The sequence below is a fragment of the Aquarana catesbeiana genome, linkage group LG04 (assembly GCF_042186555.1).
Source record: "Aquarana catesbeiana isolate 2022-GZ linkage group LG04, ASM4218655v1, whole genome shotgun sequence".
Lineage (NCBI taxonomy): Eukaryota > Metazoa > Chordata > Amphibia > Anura > Ranidae > Aquarana > Aquarana catesbeiana.
Genome location: NC_133327.1, coordinates 466994358 through 467013964, shown reverse-complemented (window position 1 = coordinate 467013964; position 19607 = coordinate 466994358). Strand labels below are relative to the sequence as shown.

At 45.2% G+C, this 19607-nt stretch overlaps 1 protein-coding gene across 8 annotated transcripts in view; it reads left to right on the top strand.

Annotated features, from left to right (window-relative positions):
- ARID4B (AT-rich interaction domain 4B) overlaps nt 1–19607 on the top strand; it is a 1373103-nt gene that overhangs the window by 532147 nt on the left and 821349 nt on the right. For all 8 annotated transcript variants that reach the window (XM_073627572.1, XM_073627571.1, XM_073627570.1 and 5 more), the window contains one exon: nt 1262–1334. In XM_073627572.1, the coding sequence (XP_073483673.1) occupies nt 1262–1334 (73 nt within the window). The remainder of the gene's footprint in view (nt 1–1261; nt 1335–19607) is intronic.

The window sequence follows — 19607 nt, the reverse complement described above, 5'->3', positions numbered from 1 at the left end:
AAAGGATAAAAATCTTACCTTCATATACTCCTTCTGCAGGACCTGGATGATGGCAGAACAGGTCTCTGGGATAATGATACCTAGAGCCTGGGGGGGAGATGCCTGTCGAGAACTTGAGGTCCTGCAGGCTAGTACCGCAGGGTAGCGACCAACCTCTGCTCCGCAGTGATGGCTTGCCTCATGCAGGTATCCTGCTTGCTGATATAGGGGGTCAGCAAAGCCAGCAGACGGTGAAATACGGGGTCCGTCATCCTGAGAGTTCCTGAAATCATCAGGATTATTCTCACGGAGCAAAGGCATATGAGATAACTGGTCACGCTGAAGCAACCGATTCTTGGTCCATGAACTCCTCCCCACCCCGTTCATGGACTGGACTTGTGTCAAGGTCAGGACCCCAACACCAATCCCCCGCACAGCACGAACTCTACGAGGAGTACGTATACGCAACATGACTAGAAAACGGTCGGCTGCTCAGAACGAAGTAACAGAATGCACTGAAGAACAGCAAGGCCTGTGAAGAGCGATCTGAAAAACAGTAATGAACGAACAAGAACACAATGACTGTAAGTCACGTGGAACTTGCTTGCACGCACTGAAGAGCAGATACAAACCCACAAGCACAAACTGAACTGCAGAAAACGATCTGAAAGCCACGAGTCTGAAAAAGCGCGATTCGTCTCTCACCAAACTTTTACTAACACGAGATTAGCAAAAGGAGGCCAAAGGGTGCCGCGCTTGGTTCTGAACTGGTCTTTTCTAGTCTCGTCGTACGTGGTTGACGGCACCGCGTTGTTGGCGATCGGAAATTCCGACAACTTTGTGCAACCGTGTGTACGCAAAACAAGTTTGAGCCAACATCCGTCGGAAAAAATCCTAGGATTTTGTTGTCGGAATGTCCGAACAAAGTCCGACCGTGTGTACGGGGCATAACTCAGCTTTTTTTCCCCTTTTACTTTATTAGCAGTCTTATGACTGCCATCTCTTCGCCTTATCTCTAAACAGCAAGGGGTAGGAGTAAGACTAGTAATAATGCATTGCTATGTTTACAGCTATACTCCCTACAGGATCTGCTGTCAATCAACAGCTGCGGGCAGGCTGGGAGACATGGCTGCTAGTAATTACACAAGCTGTAGTCTACAAGACAAAAGTTCTACTGCAGGAGTTAATTTTAGTCCTCAGAAGGATTATACAATAATATTGTTAATTCTAAAATGTTCTCTAATCAAAAAACAAATTCAAAATGTTACAATTTTTTACGTAGGAGGAAGTGGAACCATTTCCAGATGAAGGCGAAAACTTTTTACAACAGCTCTACAAGTTTATGGAAGACAGAGGTGAGAATCTAAGATTTCATATACAGTAAAACCTTGCAACTAACTATTATTTTCATAATCAATTAGTTGGCCAGTTATTGTTTGGATTAATTGATTAATCGGATAATAACTTTAAAAAAAAGGTCGGGGTATAATTTAGTTAACCACTTTAGCCCCGGAAGATTTGGCTGCTCAATGACCAGAGCACTTTTTACAGTTTGGCACTGCGCTGCTTTAACTGGTAATTGCACGGTCATGCAATGCTGTACCCAAACAAAATTTACCTCCTTTTTTTCCCACAAATGGCAAATGGAGCTTTCTTTTGATGGTATTTGATTGCCTCTGTGATGTTTATTTGTTGCGATATAAACAAAAACATTTTGAAAAAAAATGATGTTTTCTACTTTTTGTTTATAAAAAAAAATCCAATAAACTAAATTTTACTCATACATTTAGGCCAAAATGTATTCAGCCACATGTCTTTGGTAAAAAAAAAATGTCAATAAGCGTATATTTATTGGTTTGCGCAAAAGTTATAGCGTCTGCAAGGGTACATTTTCTGGAATTTACTCAACTTTTAGTTTATGACTGCCTATCATTTCTTGAGGTGCTAAAATGGCAGGGGAGTACAAACCCTCCCCAAATTACCCCATTTTGGAATGTAGACAAACCCAAGGAAATTGATGAGGCATGTTGAGCCCATTAAATATTTTATTTTTTTGTCACAAGTGATTGAAAAATTACATAAAGTTGTAACTAAATGATATATTGCTCACACATGCCAATTTTTCAAACACAATTTTCTTGGAAAAAAACAAACATTTTTTAATTTTAATGCACAAACACACTATATTGCCCAAATGTTTGATGAAATAAAAAAGATGATCTTATGCCGAGTACCTGGATACCAAACACAACATGCTTTAAAATTGCGCACAAACGTGCAGCGACAAACTACATACATTTTTAAAAGCCTTTAAAGTCCTTTATAGGTTACCAGTTTATGCTGCGTACACATGATCGGAATTTCCAACAACAAATGTTTGATGGGAGCTTGTTGTTGGAAATTCGGACCGTGTGTAGGCTCCATCGGACATTTTTTTGTCGGAATTTCCGACAACAAAAATTTGAGAGCTAGTTCTCAAATTTTCCGACAACAAAATCCGTTGTCGTAAATTCCGAGCGTGTGTAGACAATTCCGACGCACAAAATTCCATGCATGCTCTGAATCAAGTACGAGACGAAGGATCTCAATCTGGTAAAACTAGCGTTCTTAATGGAGATAGCACATTCGTCACGCTGCAAATTTTTAAATTTTTTAATGCAGCGCATCTTCTTCTTTATAATGCTAGAATAATGAAGTTGTTTTGCTGCTGATATTCACACAGAGTTCTCACAAACTGATTTCTTTATTATTTCTCGTGATCTCATTAATAAACATTTTTATTTTTTCGCCGGATCTCCAGAATAATGTTTATAATTTTTGTTTATAGTAATCGCCTTTTTTTTTTTTTTTTTTTTTAAATCAAGATCTTCTGATTTTTTATTTTTTTTGTAGTGATCTCCATAATATTTTTTGTTGTTTTGTGTGTCAAGTTACCACAACACCATTATTATCATGTGTTTTTCAACCTCAAGGAGGTTGGTTGGTGTTGGTGTCCCTTGTTATTTGAAATTGTATTTTTGAAATGTACCTGCCTACTCACAAACAAACTGTCCTTTTTTAATTAAAACACATAGCCAATGATTTATAAAAAAAAATAGACATTTATTAAGGGGTCATAACAAATTTAGAGGAAGATTTAGATAGGATTTAGATAGGATTTAGATAAAGAGGAAGGCAACGCTGGATAAACTGGTGAATTTAGCGAAGCCTTTGTACCCCAGGGCACACATCAACTATTTGACCAAAATTGGTAGCCTGAGGAGTCCATTTAATAGGGAGCACAATCCAGTCCAGGACTCCGAGATCAGGAAACAGCAGCAGATGACATATATGTCCCCAGGCTGTGGGCTTACTACAGCCTGCGTCTTTTGCCAGACCAGACCGAACCCAGGCCATCACTCTCTTGTCTTCCTTCCACTCTTGCTTCCAGGCTGTGGCTCTGGTGTTGGAGTTGTGGCAGGGGGGTGGAGGAGGAGGATGGTCCAACTCACACAGGTGGGTTTTGCTTGTTAGTTCACCCTTCAACCCCTTATTTAGGGCCATATATATCACTTCCTCACAAATGAGGTGTTGGCCCACCTCCATTTCCTGCATTTTTTTGGCAGCCATGCAGGCATAGGCCTCAAGAAGACTGGGGGGGTTCTGAGGGCCTCAGATGCCTACCGAATTAACCCAAGTGCTGACTTCTTTACGTTCCTCCCTTTCCTGGGCCTTTATTGTTGAAGGCGGAGGGAAAGGACCTGGGATTCGGTCAGGCTACTGAGCCCGGCCACCTCCTGGCTGCCACTTGCCTCCGCCACCTCCTTGCTGCTACTTGCCCCCGCCACCTCCTGGCTGCCATTTGCCCCCGCCACCTCCTGGCTGCCACTCGCCCCCGCCACCTCCTGGCTGCCGCTTTCCCTCCGCCACCTCCTGGCTGCCGCTTTGCCCCCGCCACCTCGTGGCTGCCGCTTTGCCCCCGCCACCTCGTGGCTGCCGCTTTGCCCCCGCCACCTCGTGGCTGCCGCTTTGCCCCCGCCACCTCGTGGCTGCCGCTTTGCCCCCGCCACCTCGTGGCTGCCGCTTTGCCCCCGCCACCTCGTGGCTGCCGCTTTGCCCCCGCCACCTCGTGGCTGCCGCTTTGCCCCCGCCACCTCGTGGCTGCCGCTTTGCACAGCATCCTCCTGGCTGCCGCTTTGCACAGCATCCACCTGGCTGCCGCTTTGCACAGCATCCTCCTGGCTGCCGCTTTCCACAGCATCCTCCTGGCTGAGGCTTTCCACAGCATCCTCCTGGCTGAGGCTTTCCTGTGTATGAAAAAGGGGAATAGTTTCAGTTTTTGGTCATCAATCACACACAAATATGTTTAACAATGCTATACCTGACTCAAGCTGGGCTCCTCCACATCTTCTTCCTGGGTGGAAGGCCCAGGTTGGATGTCGGAAGCCTCAGCTGGGGTGGAAGGAAGAGTGAAAGGTAGGGTTGAGAGTGATGGCCTGATTTCAGTCTGGTCTGAAAGAAACCGCAGTCTGTCATAGTACCACAGCCTGGGTACATAAATGTCATCTGCTGATGTTCCTGATCTCATGGAATCCTTGAACTTCTTGGGCTCCCGATTATAAGTGCTCCTCAGGCAACCAATTTTGCGCTTCAAATAGTTGATGTCTGCCGTGGGGATCTGCTGCTTCAAAAATTCAAGCGATTTATCCAGTGCTGCCTTCCTCTTTATTCGATTAGTATAAAAGGGGTGTTTTACCTGCCACAGACAGGGCAGCTCTCTTGGGTAGGAAATAATAATCATTGAATCGATCCATTTTATCTGCAAGACACAACACAAGACAAACCCTAATGTCAGGCTAAAACTTGCATAATATTGTCCCAATATAGGCCTCAATCTCTATGCAGCATAGGCCACTGATGCCCCAAGTTAAAATTGTACCTTCGTTATCACGATCAGTGCTTCCGATACTCCTTCCTCCACTCAGAGATCGTACGTACGACGCACGCGTGTTCCGCTTTATATACACTGCACATGCATTAAACTCTGCCCGCCCCTGATCTTCTTTCTAGTATATTCCCCGCCTCTTCTATTTCGGCGCAGTAGGAGAGCACGTGATAGAGAAAGAACAAGTGCATGAAGACAGCAGTAGCAACGAGAGGACATTTAAGGCCTCAAATATGGCCTTTGTGGAGATGGTGGACATCTTGAAGAGGGCCAACTATGATGGGAAGCATGGACCTTACCCAAACCCAAATGTGAGAAAGGCCAAGATCATGACTAAAGTTTTGAAAATCTGCACAGGAATTTTGGGGTCCGATGATCCAAGGATCAATTGAGGAAATGCTGGTCAGACCTGGCGAGAGAGAACAATAAAACGACAACTATTTTTTTTTTTTTTAATTTTATATATATTTTTTGTTTTTTACACTTTTTTTGTAACTTTTATAACTGTAACCGGTTCTAGGTTTGGGTCTTTCAAAATGCGATGGCATCTTGGGAGACCCTGTGAAAGTGTGCCTAGTCTGTGCAGTGCTGTACCCTACGCTAATAACTAGTGCATGGTAGCGTTCAAAACATTCGCCAATGCAAAGACCAGGATTGTCAGGACAGGAGGGACAATAATAGCGGGTGTCACGCCTATATCCGCGCTACTGGCACTAACCTGACGCTGCCTGGGGCTGGTGCTTGCCAGTTCACCAAAACGCTACCAAAAAAACTGTTCGTGATTGCAGGGATAAGGCCTGACTCTGCGAACGCTGCAGTTATGCGTTTAGTGTTTTGTAAGTGTCAGTGATCAATCGATACTGCACTTGGGTGGGCTGGGCCGGGCGGAGGGGCAAAACGCAGGTGCTAGCAGGTATCTGGGCTGATCCTGCTAACACTGCGTTTTTGGGGACGCTAGTATAGATCTGATGGATCAGATATTGATCCTACCAATACCCTACCACACTAACTGTCACAAACTGACACCAATGCAGTAATCAGAAAAAAAAAAACTGCTCGGTGTCAGTGTGACGGGGGGAGGGGTGATTAGGGGGTAATCTGGGAGTGTAAAGTATGCCTGGCATGTTCTACTGTGTGTGTGTGTGTGTTGGTGTAACTCAGATGTGTTCTCGGCGCCGGAACGGGAAATACCGAGCCGAGGAGAGATGACATCACTTCCTCTGCCTCTGTGTACTATACAGAGGCAGGGGAAGATCCTCATTGGCTGGGAGCGATCGCGAGGGGGAGGGGCCACGAATGGATGGCCTCCCCCTCATCTCTGAACGCTCCCAGACAGAAGCCGACTGCCTCGGGCACCGGGGCGGGTCCGATCAGACCCCCGCCCGCGGCAAGCAATCACGTACCAGGTACGTGATTTTGCCTGCCCGTGCCATTCTGCCGCTATATATCTGCTTTAGGCGGTCGGCAAGTGGTTAAACATTTTCTGGCATATCAATGGCCCCCTTACCCGCAAAGTACTCCATATATTTTAGACGGACCTCGTGGGAACTTTGAGGGGACAAGCCAGGATGGCCAGCTTCAAGCGCCGTCAGGTTTTGTTCTTGAAATCTGGCCTCAGGCCCAAATGAGGCCACATAGTTCATAGAATTTCTCCTTAAAAAGTTGTGTAGAATACAGCATGCAAGTATTGTATGGTTAAGTTTATATTCCGCCATGTTGATTGGTGTAAGTAATAGGCAGAACCGGCTGGCCATTATCCCGAAAGCATTCTCCACCACTCTTCTGGCTCTGGCCAGCCGATAGTTAAAAACCCTCTGGTTCAAAGTGAGGGTCCTCATTGGGAACTGTTGCATCAGGTGATCACCCAGCCCAAACGCTTCATCAGCGACCAAGATGAACGGCAGACCAGCCACGTTGTCTTCCTGAGGTGGCAATCCCAAGCCACCACTCTGGAGCTGTCCTTAGAACTCAGTCTGGGTGATGACTCCACCATTCGACATCCGGCCAGTCTTTCCCATGTCCACATAGAGAAACTCATATGTCGCCGACACCACTGCCAACATCACTATACTATTAAACCCCTTATAGTTGTAATAGTATTACCCCGAGTTGGGGGGTGGGACTATGTGGACGTGTTTCCCCTCAATTGCCCCTCCGCAGTTGGGAAAGTCCCACCGCTGGGCAAATTGGGAAGCCACAGTCTGCCATTCCTGTGGCGTTGAGGGAAACTGTGGAGTCAAACACGAAAAAAAAAAAAATAGTACTTTTGCACATAACATTGCAAGCAGATTAGACACAAACATTCTTGGCCAACATCAGTATAACTTTTATTTGAAGGAGTATTTAACCACTTTAATACCCGTCCTCTACTTTTAGGGGGGATATCTGAATGATGCCTGCAGCTAGATGCATCATTCAGATATTATTCTTTTCAGCCGGTGATTCTGTGCACGATAAGAATGATCATAGCGGCAGTTCCACTGCTTGATCGTTCTTATAGGCGACGGGAGAGGACGTCCCCCCCTCCCGCTGCCATCCAGTGCTTCTCCGGGCTCTCCCGTGCCATCGGGAGCCCGGAGAACTAATCGGCCGGCGCTGGATGTTGACAATAGATATGACTGGTGACCAGATGGTCACCATGACTGGTCACCATCTACCGTCTGAGGCCCGGGCGCGACGTTATGACGTCACACCCGGGATCCCGGAAATAAACGAAGCCGCGATCGCGGCTGTCAGCATGAGATCGGTGAATTTTTTTTTCCGATCTCATGCTTTCCAGCCTAGAGGAGAGATGTGGGGTCTTATTGACCCCACATCTCTCCATAAAGAGGACCTGTCACATAGATTCCTATTACAAGGGATGTTTAAATTCCTTGTAATAGGAATAAAAGTAATTAAAAAAAAAAATAACGTGTAAAAAAAAAAAAAAAAAAAATGTTAAAAAAAATTTAAAATGCCCCTGTCCCCGGTAGCTCGCGCTCAGAAGCGAACCCACACGTAAGTCCCGCCCACATATGTAAACACTGCTCAAACCACACGTGAGGTATCGCCGCGTGCGTTAGGGCATGTGCAACAATTCTAGCACTAGACCTCCTCTGTAACTCTAAACTGGTAACCTGTAAAAGATTTTAAAGCGTCACCTATGGAGATTTTTAAGTAATGAAGTTTGGCGCCATTCCATGATTGTGCGCAATTTTAAAGCGTGACATGTTAGGTATCTATTTACTCGGCGTAACATCATCTTTCACATTATACAAAAAAATTGGGCTAACTTTACTGTTTTGTTACTTTTTAATTCATGAAACCGCTTTTTCTCCAAAAAAAGGCATTTGAATAATTATTGTGCAAATAACGTGTGAGATTAAAAGTTGCAATGACTGCCATTTTATTCCTTAGGGTGTCTGCTAAAAAAACATATATAATGTTTGGGGGTTCTGAGTAATTTTCTAGCAAAAAAATGATAATTTTTACATGTAGGAGAGAAGTGCCAGAATAGGCCCGGTATTGAAGCGGTAAAGAAAAAAATATAAGGTCCACCTATCAGATTCCTCACCCCCTCTGATGGCCCATTATAAAAATTTTAGGGGGGGGGGGTGTTTTGGACAGGTAACCCTCTTCTTCATTGAGAGCTGAATGCATACATAATGTGTGTTACTTTGGCCAGCCCCTCCTTACTTACACTATTGGCAGCCCACTGGACAGGTAAGAAGTGTCATAATACAAAAATATAAATACACACTGTACAAATTGAAGCACATTTTTACATTCTGCAATTGCCTATCAAGACAATAGGAGATCAAAACTTTAAACAGTACTATTTGAAGGTATTCAGGCAGGCCCTTTCACTACATGCTTTGGTGACTTCATCCAGAAATATAACCACAAACGAGGTAGGTATAGTGCGTATGGGTTTGGCAAAGTCAGCAGATTGGTATCGGTTGACTTAGAGATCGGGGGAGGGAGGGTTCCAAATGATTTTGGGACCCCAAAAAAAGCCTCTGGCACTCTGCATGAATTTAAGGACACAAATAACATTTGTACAGATTTTAGGCGGTGTTTAGGGTAAAGCACTACTATGGAGCTGACAAAATACATTAAGTGACTAGGCTAGGTGTGTATGGGCCCAGGATAGCATGCGGAGGAGGGTAGTGAAGGCAAATATGCATGAAGGACAAAAAAAGAAAACTTCCAGCATGCATGAGGATAAAGAGCACATTCACAGCATATTACATTCATGGTAATTATGGAATGAGGAAATAAATACAATACATTAGCAAACAATAATATAATGTGATGTTAAAGGAGAAATCTTACCTTAATATAGTCCATCTGCAGGACCTGAATGATAGCAGAACAGGTCTCTGGAATTATTATCCCCAGAGCCTAGGGTGAGATGCCTGTCGAGAACTTGGCGACAGCAAAGCCAACAAACGATGAAAACCGGTGTCCGTCATTTTGAGATAATTCCTGAAATCATCAGGATTATTCTCACGGATCTCCCGCAACAAAGGCATATGAGAGAATTGGTCACGCTGGAGCAACCAATTCTTCTCCCATGAACTCCTCCTCGCCCTGTTCATGGTCTGGGCTTGGGTCAAAGTAAGAACCACAACACCAAGCCCCTGCACAGCACGAACTCTAAGTACGTACCCGCAACATGGCTTCACGGTCGGCTGGTCAGAATGAACTAACAACGCACTGATAATTAGAAAGGCCTGAAAAGAGCGAGCTGAAAATCAGAAACGAGCGGACAAGAACGCACTGCAAATCAAATACGTACTATAAAAATACACACTGAAAACTAGATGCGAACTGACTACACGCACTGAAAACCAGATAGGAACCCACAAGCACAAACTGAAGAGCGGTAACGATCTGAAAAGCACCAGGCTGAAAAGCGCAATTCGTCTCTCACCAAATTTCTACTAACACGAGATAAACCCGAGATTAGCAGAAGGAGCCCAAAGGGTTTCGCATTGGCTATTGAACTTCCCTTTTATATTGCCGTCTTGCGTGTTGTACGTCAGCGCGTTCTTGACGATCAGAATTTCCGACAACATTGGTGCAACAGTGTGTATGCAAGACAAGTTTGATCCAACATCGACCGGAAATAAATCCAGGATTTTGTTGATGGAATTTTCGATCATGTGTACGCGGCATTAGAGTTACAGAGGAGGTCTACTGATAAAATGACTGCCCTCGATCTGACCTTCGCGGTGATACCTCAATTGCAGTTGCTGTTTATATATGACACCAGACCGATGCTTGCATTTGCCTTTGCTCGTGAGCACGGGGGGACGGGTGCTTTTTTATTATATTTTTAAACTTTTTTTTTTTCATTCTTTTTTTTTTTTTTTTTACTTTTTATCATTTTTATTGTTATCTCAGGGAATGTAAATATCCCCTATGATAGCAATAGGTAGTGACAGGTACTCTTTTTTGAAAAAAATTGGGGTCCATTAGACCCTAGATCTCTCCTCTGCCCTCAAAGCATCTGACCACACCATCAGTGTAATAAAATTCATTCCCAATTTTACAATAGCGCTGTTTATATCTGGCGAAACCTAAGTTATGAAATGCTCATAGTTTCCGGTTTCTTAGGCCATACAGATGATTGAAGCCATTCTGGTTTCCGATCAGTTCTATAGTCAGCTGGCGGGACCAACGGCTGCATTCTCTGGTTCCCTGCTGGGACAGGAGAGCCAGAGAAAACAATGGAAGACGGTGGGAGGAGGGGGGACGTTCCCTCCCACTGCTTGTAAAAGCAGTCTAGAGGCTAATTAGCTGCTAGGATTGCTTTTACATGAAAGGCGACCGCTGGCTGAAAAGAATGTTGCTAAGATGATGCCTAAACTTGCAGGCATCATTCTGGTATAACCGCTCAAAGTCCAGCAACATACCAGTACGTTGCTGGTCCTTGTTGGGCTTATATTGTAATGTTCTTTCGTTTTCGTACATCATGGGACACAGAGCAGCATAGTAATTACTATGTGGGTTATAGCCACCTTCAGGTGATGGACACTGGCACACCCTAAACAGGAAGTTGCCTCCCTATATAACTCCTCCATCTACCTAGTGTCTAAGGTGTTGGTCATGAGTGAAGATGTGCTCTAAAGCTTGAGGGATCCCTGCTAGATTTAAACAGCCTCCATATAACGGATCCATCCAAAGTGCCACTGAGGCCAAAGTGGATGGTACTCGAGCCTCGTATACGAACCACGAGGTCTTGCCTGTAACTCCTCTTTGCAGGGCTGGACCCCAGGACCCAGGGCTTTGGTCTTGCTACATTACCTAAAAGCTTTTCCTGGCAGGGTGCTTTTACAGGTCCAAGGGAGTGGAACCCCGATAAAAAGTACCCAGTCCTTGAAGGTTTGCTAACGCAGCCTGCCGTGATGGGTGAACTTTGGATCTGTCTGTTACAGTAGTATCCTGCGGCGAGGATAAGGTTAGGGAAGAAACATAGGAACTGAAAAAGTCCACCTATGATTTTTTCTTCCTTAAGGAAAAAATGTTGTCATGCCTTAAATCCTCTACTAGAGGGAGTATATGCACATACCTTATCTGTTGTCTAAACTTCAGCTCAGTGTCAGTCCGAGTGTGACAGAAGCAGCTTGCACAGTGGGGATTTCTCTTGCAGGTAAGAGATCTGCCATCCCGGAGGCACCATGAGGGGTTAGGGATCAACATTTGTTGTGGCGCCCCTTGTAATACCCCCCCCGCCGCAGGGGGTGCGGAGGTCCCGGTTTCGGCCTGAGGGAACCGAAGGCCGCCCGCGCAACGTTTAAAAATTCAAACGGGGGGCAGGTTGTACGGAGGGGGCGTGGCCTAGGCGAGGCGCCGTGTGTGGGTTCTAAAGTCCACAAGGACGCACGGCATAGAGAGGAGATATTACCTGGAGCTGTCTCTCCTCGGCTGAGTAGCAAGGAAAAAGCAAGCTGGCTAGACTTGGGACACAGGAGCGGTGGGCCATGTAAGGGTGCAAAAACGGGCATTAATAATGGAAAGATGTTTTTTCCCAGCACTAGACTGAACTTGCATAGCGGCATACTGTCAGACTATTGTTCAGCGATTTGTGCATTTAATCAGTGCCTCTGCTTATTGTGCTTAGGACTATGTCTGCCAAAAAGACATCACAAAAGCCTCACAAAAGGTACCACAGATTCCACCACCAGGCGCTGGGAACTCCAGCCATGCCCCCACACTGTCATCCTCGCCTGCAATACCAGTTGGGGCAAGCCAGGGTGAGTCATTGGAACAAGGTGGTGGTGCAGCTGTTTCTCACATCTCAGCTCCTGTATATGTGACTGAAGATGCCTTTTCCTCCACCCTGCAGGTTCTAGAGGGAAGATTAGCGATTTTAATTGCATCCTCCATTCAGTGGATAGAAAGCGTGTTAGATCCCCCACCTTAGACCCTTTGCAAGGGGATCGGTGGGTACAGGATGAGGTGTTACCCTCAGGCGATCAGGAGGACAAAACAATTTCTCCTCTGCAGAGGAAACAATGGTAGATGAACCCTTTTCAGCCTTGCAATCTGAGAAATTGCTGGTACAATCTCTCTTACGGAAATGGTTCATTCCACTTTCGTGCTACCCCTAACGGAGTCAGCTGAAAGTTCAGTTTCTTCCTTGGGTTCCTTAAAACCTTCACAGCCTTTGCATGCGTTTTCTGTCCATGCATTACTAGAACAGCTTATTTATGCTGAATGGGATCACCCGGATAAGCATTTTTCTCCCTCCTAAGAGATTCTCAATTCTCTATCGGATGGAGGAGAAATTCACCAAAAAATGGAATGCACCAGCAGTTGACGCTGCGATTTCCAGTGTGAATAAAAGTCTAACTTGTAAACCATGCACAAATGCTTAAGGATCCAACAGATAAAAGGTTGGAATTCCTGTTAAAATCTGCTTTGTCTTTAACAGGTGTGGTTACTTAGTCCGCAGTCGCTGCAACAGGCATCTGTCAATCCCTAAAGGACCAATTTAGACAGGCCCTTTAAAAGGTTCCTGTACAGCAAGCCCGGGATTTGGACGAACTACCAAGAGCATTAGGTTTTTCCATAGACGCCATTAAAGATTCTATTCACCAGGCGTCCCGCCTTGCTCTTGTGCTAGTACACATGTATAGAATCCTATGGTTAAAAAATTGGTCAGCCAAATCGGCTATTTGGGGATGATTTGGACAAATACATCCAAACTATTTCCAGTGGGAAAAGTACTCTTTTGCCAGTCAAAAGAAAGAATCAACGACCTTTATTTAAGCGGACTCTTTCTGCTGCGCCAGGGGCATCCACCTCTAGGCAGTGGTGACAGCCTCCGCCGTCACTCTAGAGGATGACCTCAGGGTCAGGCCCAGGCACAAAAGAAGTCCTGGGGCCGGAATTCTAAAGCCTCATTATGAAGGCTTTAGAATTCCCCTTGCCAGGGTGTGGGGAAGACTTCTTCAGTTCTCAGAAGTCTGGCAAGTAAAAATTCAGGACAGATGGGTCATCTCCACGGTGTTTCTAGGATACAAACTAGAATTTCGGGAGTTTTCACTGTCACGTTTTCTGAGATCAAACGTTCCCAAGGATCCAGGAAAAAGGCCATCTCTGTTTCGGGCATTAGACCAGTTACTGGCTCAGGGGGTGATCATACAGATCCCCACAGAAAAGCAAGGTTTGGGGTTTTATTCAAACCTCTTTACGGTACCAAAACCGAATGGAGATGTCAGACCCATTCTAAATCTGTTCCTAAAGATCCGCTCCTTTCGCATGGAGGCAATCAGGTTAGTGGTTTCTATCCTACAAGGAGGAGAACTTCTGGCGTCTATCGACATCAGGGATGCATATCTGCATATATTTCCCACTCGCCATGGGTTTCTGCGGTTCAAGGTAGAACAGCGGTATTTTCTGTAGCCTTACCCTTCAGGCTAGCTACAGCACCCCAGGTGTTTACAAAAGTTCTGGCCCCCACCTCCAGCCAGGTTATAAGGGTACATGGCATAAGTGTACCTAGACGATCTATTGCTCGTTTGGAGCAAAGCATGAGCATTACAACCAAATACCTGAAAAATCCAAGTTGAATTCTCAAACTAGAGAAGGCTGGAGTACTTGGGTCTTATTATAGACACAGCCCAGAAAAAGGTGTTCTTGCCTCAGGTAAAGATCAACGCCATAAGAGCTGGTGCAGATGGTCAGGTCGAAAAGAAATTCCTCCATTCGCCTTTGCATAGGTAGTTAGGAAAGATGGTGGCTTCATTCGAAGCGGTTCTCTATGCCAGTTCCATTCAAGACTGTTGCAAAACAGTATCCTCTCTTCTTGGAACAAAATGGTTCAAGCTCTAGATTTGCCAAATGCGGCCATTCCCCAAAGGTGTTACAGGGCCTCAGTTGGTGCTCGGTATCCGGGAATCTGCAGAAGGAAAAAAACCTTCATACCAGTTACTGTACCTGAAAAGTGGTAACGACAGATGCCAACCTTTCAGGTTGGGGAGCAGTACTGGAAAATACAACTGTCCAGGGACAGTGGTCCAGAACCGAAAAAGCCTTGCCATTAACATCCTAGAGATTCGGACAGCACGTCTGGCTCTGAGGCCCTGAACATTCAGGTTACGGGATTGTCCTGTCAGCATCCAGTTCAACAATGCCACAGCTGTGGCCTATATCAATCACCAAGGGGGCACTAAGGGTCACGCAGCTCAGAGAGTGGTGGACCATATTCTAGCTTGGGATGTTCCTTGCCTATCGGCAGTCTTCATTCCAGGAATAGACAATTAGCAGGCAGACTACGTGAGTCGCCAGCAGTTGTTCCCGGGGGAGTGGTTCCTTCACCCCGAAATCTTTCTGGCTATATGCCAAAGATGGGGGATCCCGGACGTAGATCTTTTGGCGTCCAGGTTCAACATGTAGTTGATCAACTTTATGTCAAGGACAAGGGATCCACTTGCATGCGAGACAGATGCGTGATGACCCCATGGGGTCAGTTTTCACTGAATTAGGTTTTTTCCCTATTCAGTTGCTGCCACAACTTCTTTGCAGGATCAAGCTGAAAAGAAAGCCGGTAATTCTGATAGCCCCAGCATGGCCCAGCAGGTCATGGTATGCAGAAATCGTAAAGATGGCGGTGGAGGGTCCATGCTCCCTTCCACTGCAACCAGACCTACTCTCACAGGGGCCAATATTCCATCCTACCTTACGAACGCTAAATTTAACGGCTTGGCTATTGAAACCCACATTCTGAAGAGACGTGGGCATTCCAGGTTAGTTATCTCTACCTTCATTAATGCAAGGAAGCCAGCTTCCAGAACTATATATTATAGAGTCTGGAGGGTTTATGTTTCCTGGTGTGAATCCAAGGGTTGGCACCCTCGGAGATATATCATAGGCAAATTTCTTGCGTTTCTATAAATGGGGGAAGAGATGAAATTGGCCTTGAATACTATTAAAGGGCAAGTCTCAGCTTTATCGGTCTTATTTTAAGGACCGCTTGCTTCACATTCTTTAGTCCGGGGTTTTATGCAAGGGGTAATGCGGCTTAATCCGCCAGTCAGACCTCCTTTGAACGCTTGGGACTTGATCTTAGTTTTGTCAGTGTTACAAAAACAGCCATTTGAACCGATACAACATATTCCCTTAGTCCTTCTGACAAGGAAGTTGGTGTTCTTGGTTACTATATCCTCAGCTAGGAGGGTTTCGGAGTTGGCTGCTCTTTCTTGTAAAGAGCCATACTTGATTATTCATGAGGACACAGTGGTGTTGCTCCCTCGTCCAGGTTTTTTTCCAAAAGTGGTCTCAGGTTTCCACCTGAACCAAGATATTATCCTGCCATTGTTTTTTCCTAAACCATGTTCCAGGGAAGAAAAGTCACTACATTGTCTTGATGTGGTGAGAGCAGTGAAGGTCTATTTAAAGACAACTGCTTAGATTCGAAAGGCTGATTTCTAATTTGTACTGCCAGAGGGTCCTAAGAAAGGACAGGCAGCGTCTAAATCCTCTGTCGCTAAGTTTTGATTTGGATTTAAGGGGTAAGATTCCACCTTTTCAAGTCAAAGCGCACTCTACCAGAGCGGTTAGTGCTACTTGGGTAGTGCGTCACCAAGCCTCCATTGCTCAGATCTGCAAGGCCGCAACTTGGTCTGCAGTCCATACATTCACCAGATTTTATCAAGTGGATGTAAAAAGGGCATGAGGATTTCGCCTTTGGGCACAGTGTGCTGCAGGCAGCAGTATAGGTCCTCAAGTCTGTTGGCACCCTACGGGTTGTGTCTCCCTCCCCTCAAATAGCATTGAGGGGGAGGGAGATATTGTGTCCCATGATGTACGATAAAGAAAATAGGATTTTTATTACAGCTTACTTGTAAAATCCTTTTCTTGGAGTACATCATGGGACACAGAGGTCCCACCCCTCTTTCCTGGGGTATATGTATACGTATATTGCTTTTGCTTTGCTACAAAAACGGAGGTACTCCTAGTAGGAGGAGGGGTTATATAGGGAGGCAACTTCCTGTTTAGGGTGTGCCAGTGTCCATCACCTGAAGGTGGTTATAACCCACATAGTAATTGCTATGCTGCTGTGTGTCCCATGATATACTCCAAGAAAAGGATTTTACAGGTAAGCTGTAAAAAAAAATCCAATTTTTTTCATGCAGCCTGTGTGCTGAACGAAAAAGAGATTGATCAGTGGGTATGCCCACCATTAGAATCCACCCACTTCTAATGATGGGCATACATGCACCATTTTTGTTTTAACTGTGGTGGTGAAATCGCCTCATACAGCGCTGAAGTCGCTGATTTACGTATCGTGAGAGCAAATGCTGTTGCTGTCAAGATAAATCAGTGCTGCAGCTGAAAGGCGTACCTGCTAGCAAATGATGGTTAACAATAAAACAAAGTAACATTACAGTATAACAGTAAGACATACCATACCTGCAAAGCAAATACAATAAAACATAGTAAAAATAAAACATTACAGTTCTAAAATACAGTAACAATAGAGAGTGAACATAAGAGAGAGAACAATAGAGAGAGAGAGAAGAAAAATAAAACCACAACTATTTTTGGCTTTTTAGTTTTTTTTTAGGTTTTTTTTTTTGCACTTTTATGTAAACTGTAAACCTTCCAGATTAGGGTCTTTCAAAATGTGATGGCCATCTCATCTTTCGAGACCCTGTGTAAGTGTGCCCTAGGACCGTGCAATGCTGTACCCCACACTAGTGTGGGGTAGCGTTCAAAACATTCACCAATGCAAAGACCAGGTTGGTCAGGACAGGAGGGACAATAAAAGTGCGTGTCATGCCTAAATCCGCGCTTTCTACAGACCTCTTCTTTGGGGATTTCTTTCGGTAGGGGTACCAAGGAGGACATACAGAAAATGCCTCTCATGCAGCTGGCTCACTGCATTTGGACTGGGAAGTTGGGCCATAGCACTGTCTGGAAACAGAAGGGATGTGATCTCTTCCTGGAATTTAAGGAAGGATCCAGGTCGTCCTGAAGCTTCGTATAGCACATAAGCATTCAGTAGAGCCAATTGGAATAAATATACAGACTCTTTTTTTTTTTTTTTTATACCAGCGTCTAGCCTTACGGGCAGTTGGGTACAGCGCCAACAACTGGTCGTTGAGGTCCACCCCTCCCATATTAAGGTTATATTCGTGGACACAGAGTGGTTTCTCCACAACACCAGTCACCGTTTGAATTTGGACCGTCGTGTCTGCGTGAAGGGAGGACAGAACGAAAACATTCCTATTATCCCTCCACTTCACTACCAGCAAATTATTACACTTCATGCAGGCTCCCTCCTCCAGCCTAAGACGGGAATCTACAAGCCGCTGGGGTAAGCCCCGGCGATTAGATCGCACGGTGCCACATGTGCCAATTCCATGATCAAACAGGTGACTAAAAAGTGTTACGCTTGTGTAATATTTGTCCACGTACAAGTGGTACCCCTTTCTGGTTAAGGGTGACACCAAGTCGCACATAATCCTACCAGCGCTCCCTATGTAGTCTGGGCAGCTCTACGTAACTATCTCGTCCCTCGTAAACCATAAAACTATATGTATAGCATGTTGCCCTGTCACAGGGCTTATACATCTTGACCCCATATCTGGCACGCTTGCTGGGAAGACACTGTTTGAATGACAGGTGGCCAGAAAAATTAATCGGGGCCTCATCAACGCAGACAACTTGATTAGTGAGTAAACAAGGCTGCAAACTGCTGGTTGAAGTGGTTTAAGAGGGGCCGAATTTTGTAGAGCCGACCGTATTCAGGGTCACCCCGAGGACGACAGAGTTCATTGTCATTGAAATGCATGAACCGCAAGATCTGCTCGTATCGTGTCTTGGTCATGGAGGCAGATGGTGAATTGGGTGAGTGGACCAATATGACCACAACTCAATTTTTTTTAGTTATGCCCATGAGAAGGAATAGACCCAGGAAGGTCTTAAATTCAGAGTCCGTAATAGGTCTCCAATCTCTGGCAAGGGACAACTGGGGATTAGCGGCGAAGAATTGACCAGCATACAAATTGTGTGGTCCACAATAGATCTATAGAGATCTTCCGTGAAAAACAGAGAATAAAAATCAAGTGACGTAAAATCAACTGTTTCCACCTGAATTCCGGATTGGCCAGTGAATGGGGGAAGTACGGGTGCTGCAGAAGCAGTGGGCTCACAATTTGGATTGTCAAATGCAGCAGGAAGGGCACTATGGGCTCAACGGGCCCGTCTTTGTCTTCTTGGTGGCTGCGGGACACTAGTTGTGCTAGCCACCTCACCAGCTTGAACTGCAATTATGGGACATGCCATATCACCACGTGTTACTGCAGTGCTGGATGTACGACCAGGATGTACTAGGCTGCTGGTGCTTGCCAGTTCACCAGAAGGATGAGCAGCATTAGTACTGGCTCTTTGCTCCATATGAGAGCCCTGCGGTTCTTGCACCTCAACAGTAGAAGAACGGGGTCGGGTAAGCCTGACTTTGGCAGGAACCACTACTCCGTCGTCAGAGCTATCTGTCAGAGTGCTGCTGCTGTCTACAGGTTCGTATTCTGAGCCTGAATCTGACGGATGAGTGACTTCCTCTTCACTCTCATCTGTCGTGCTCAGAAACGTGTAGGCCTCTTCACTAGTGTACCTTTGATTGGACATTTTGGCCTCTAAATTCACTGGTACACTAGTGAGACTCTCAGGAAAAAAAAGAACCTGACTGTCAGCGACTGCTTCAAACAATATAAAAAAAACTGTTAGTGTTCACAGGGATCAGGCCTGACTCTGCGAATGCTGCAGTTATGTGTTTTGTAAGTGACAATGATCGATTGATACTGCACATGGGTGGGCTGTGTGCAGGTGCTAGCAGGTATCTGGGCTGATCCCGCTAACGCTGCATTTTTGGAAACACTAAACTATTAGGAACGCTAATATAGTTCTGATCAGATCAAAGATATCGATCCGTTCAGACACTATACTACTAAGGGAGATGTATGGTTGCGTGGGTGTTGGCGCTACTTGCACTAATCTGATGCTGCCTTGGGCGATGCAGACCATGACTGATGCTATAGATGTAGATATAGATTTATATATAAAAATAAAGAGAGAACATTTTGAAAAAAACTTTTTTTTTAGTTTTTATTGTAAAATTTTGCAAATAAGTAATTTTTCTTCATTAATTTGGGCCAAAATGTATACTGCTACATATCTTTAATAAAAATAACCCAAATTAGTGTATATT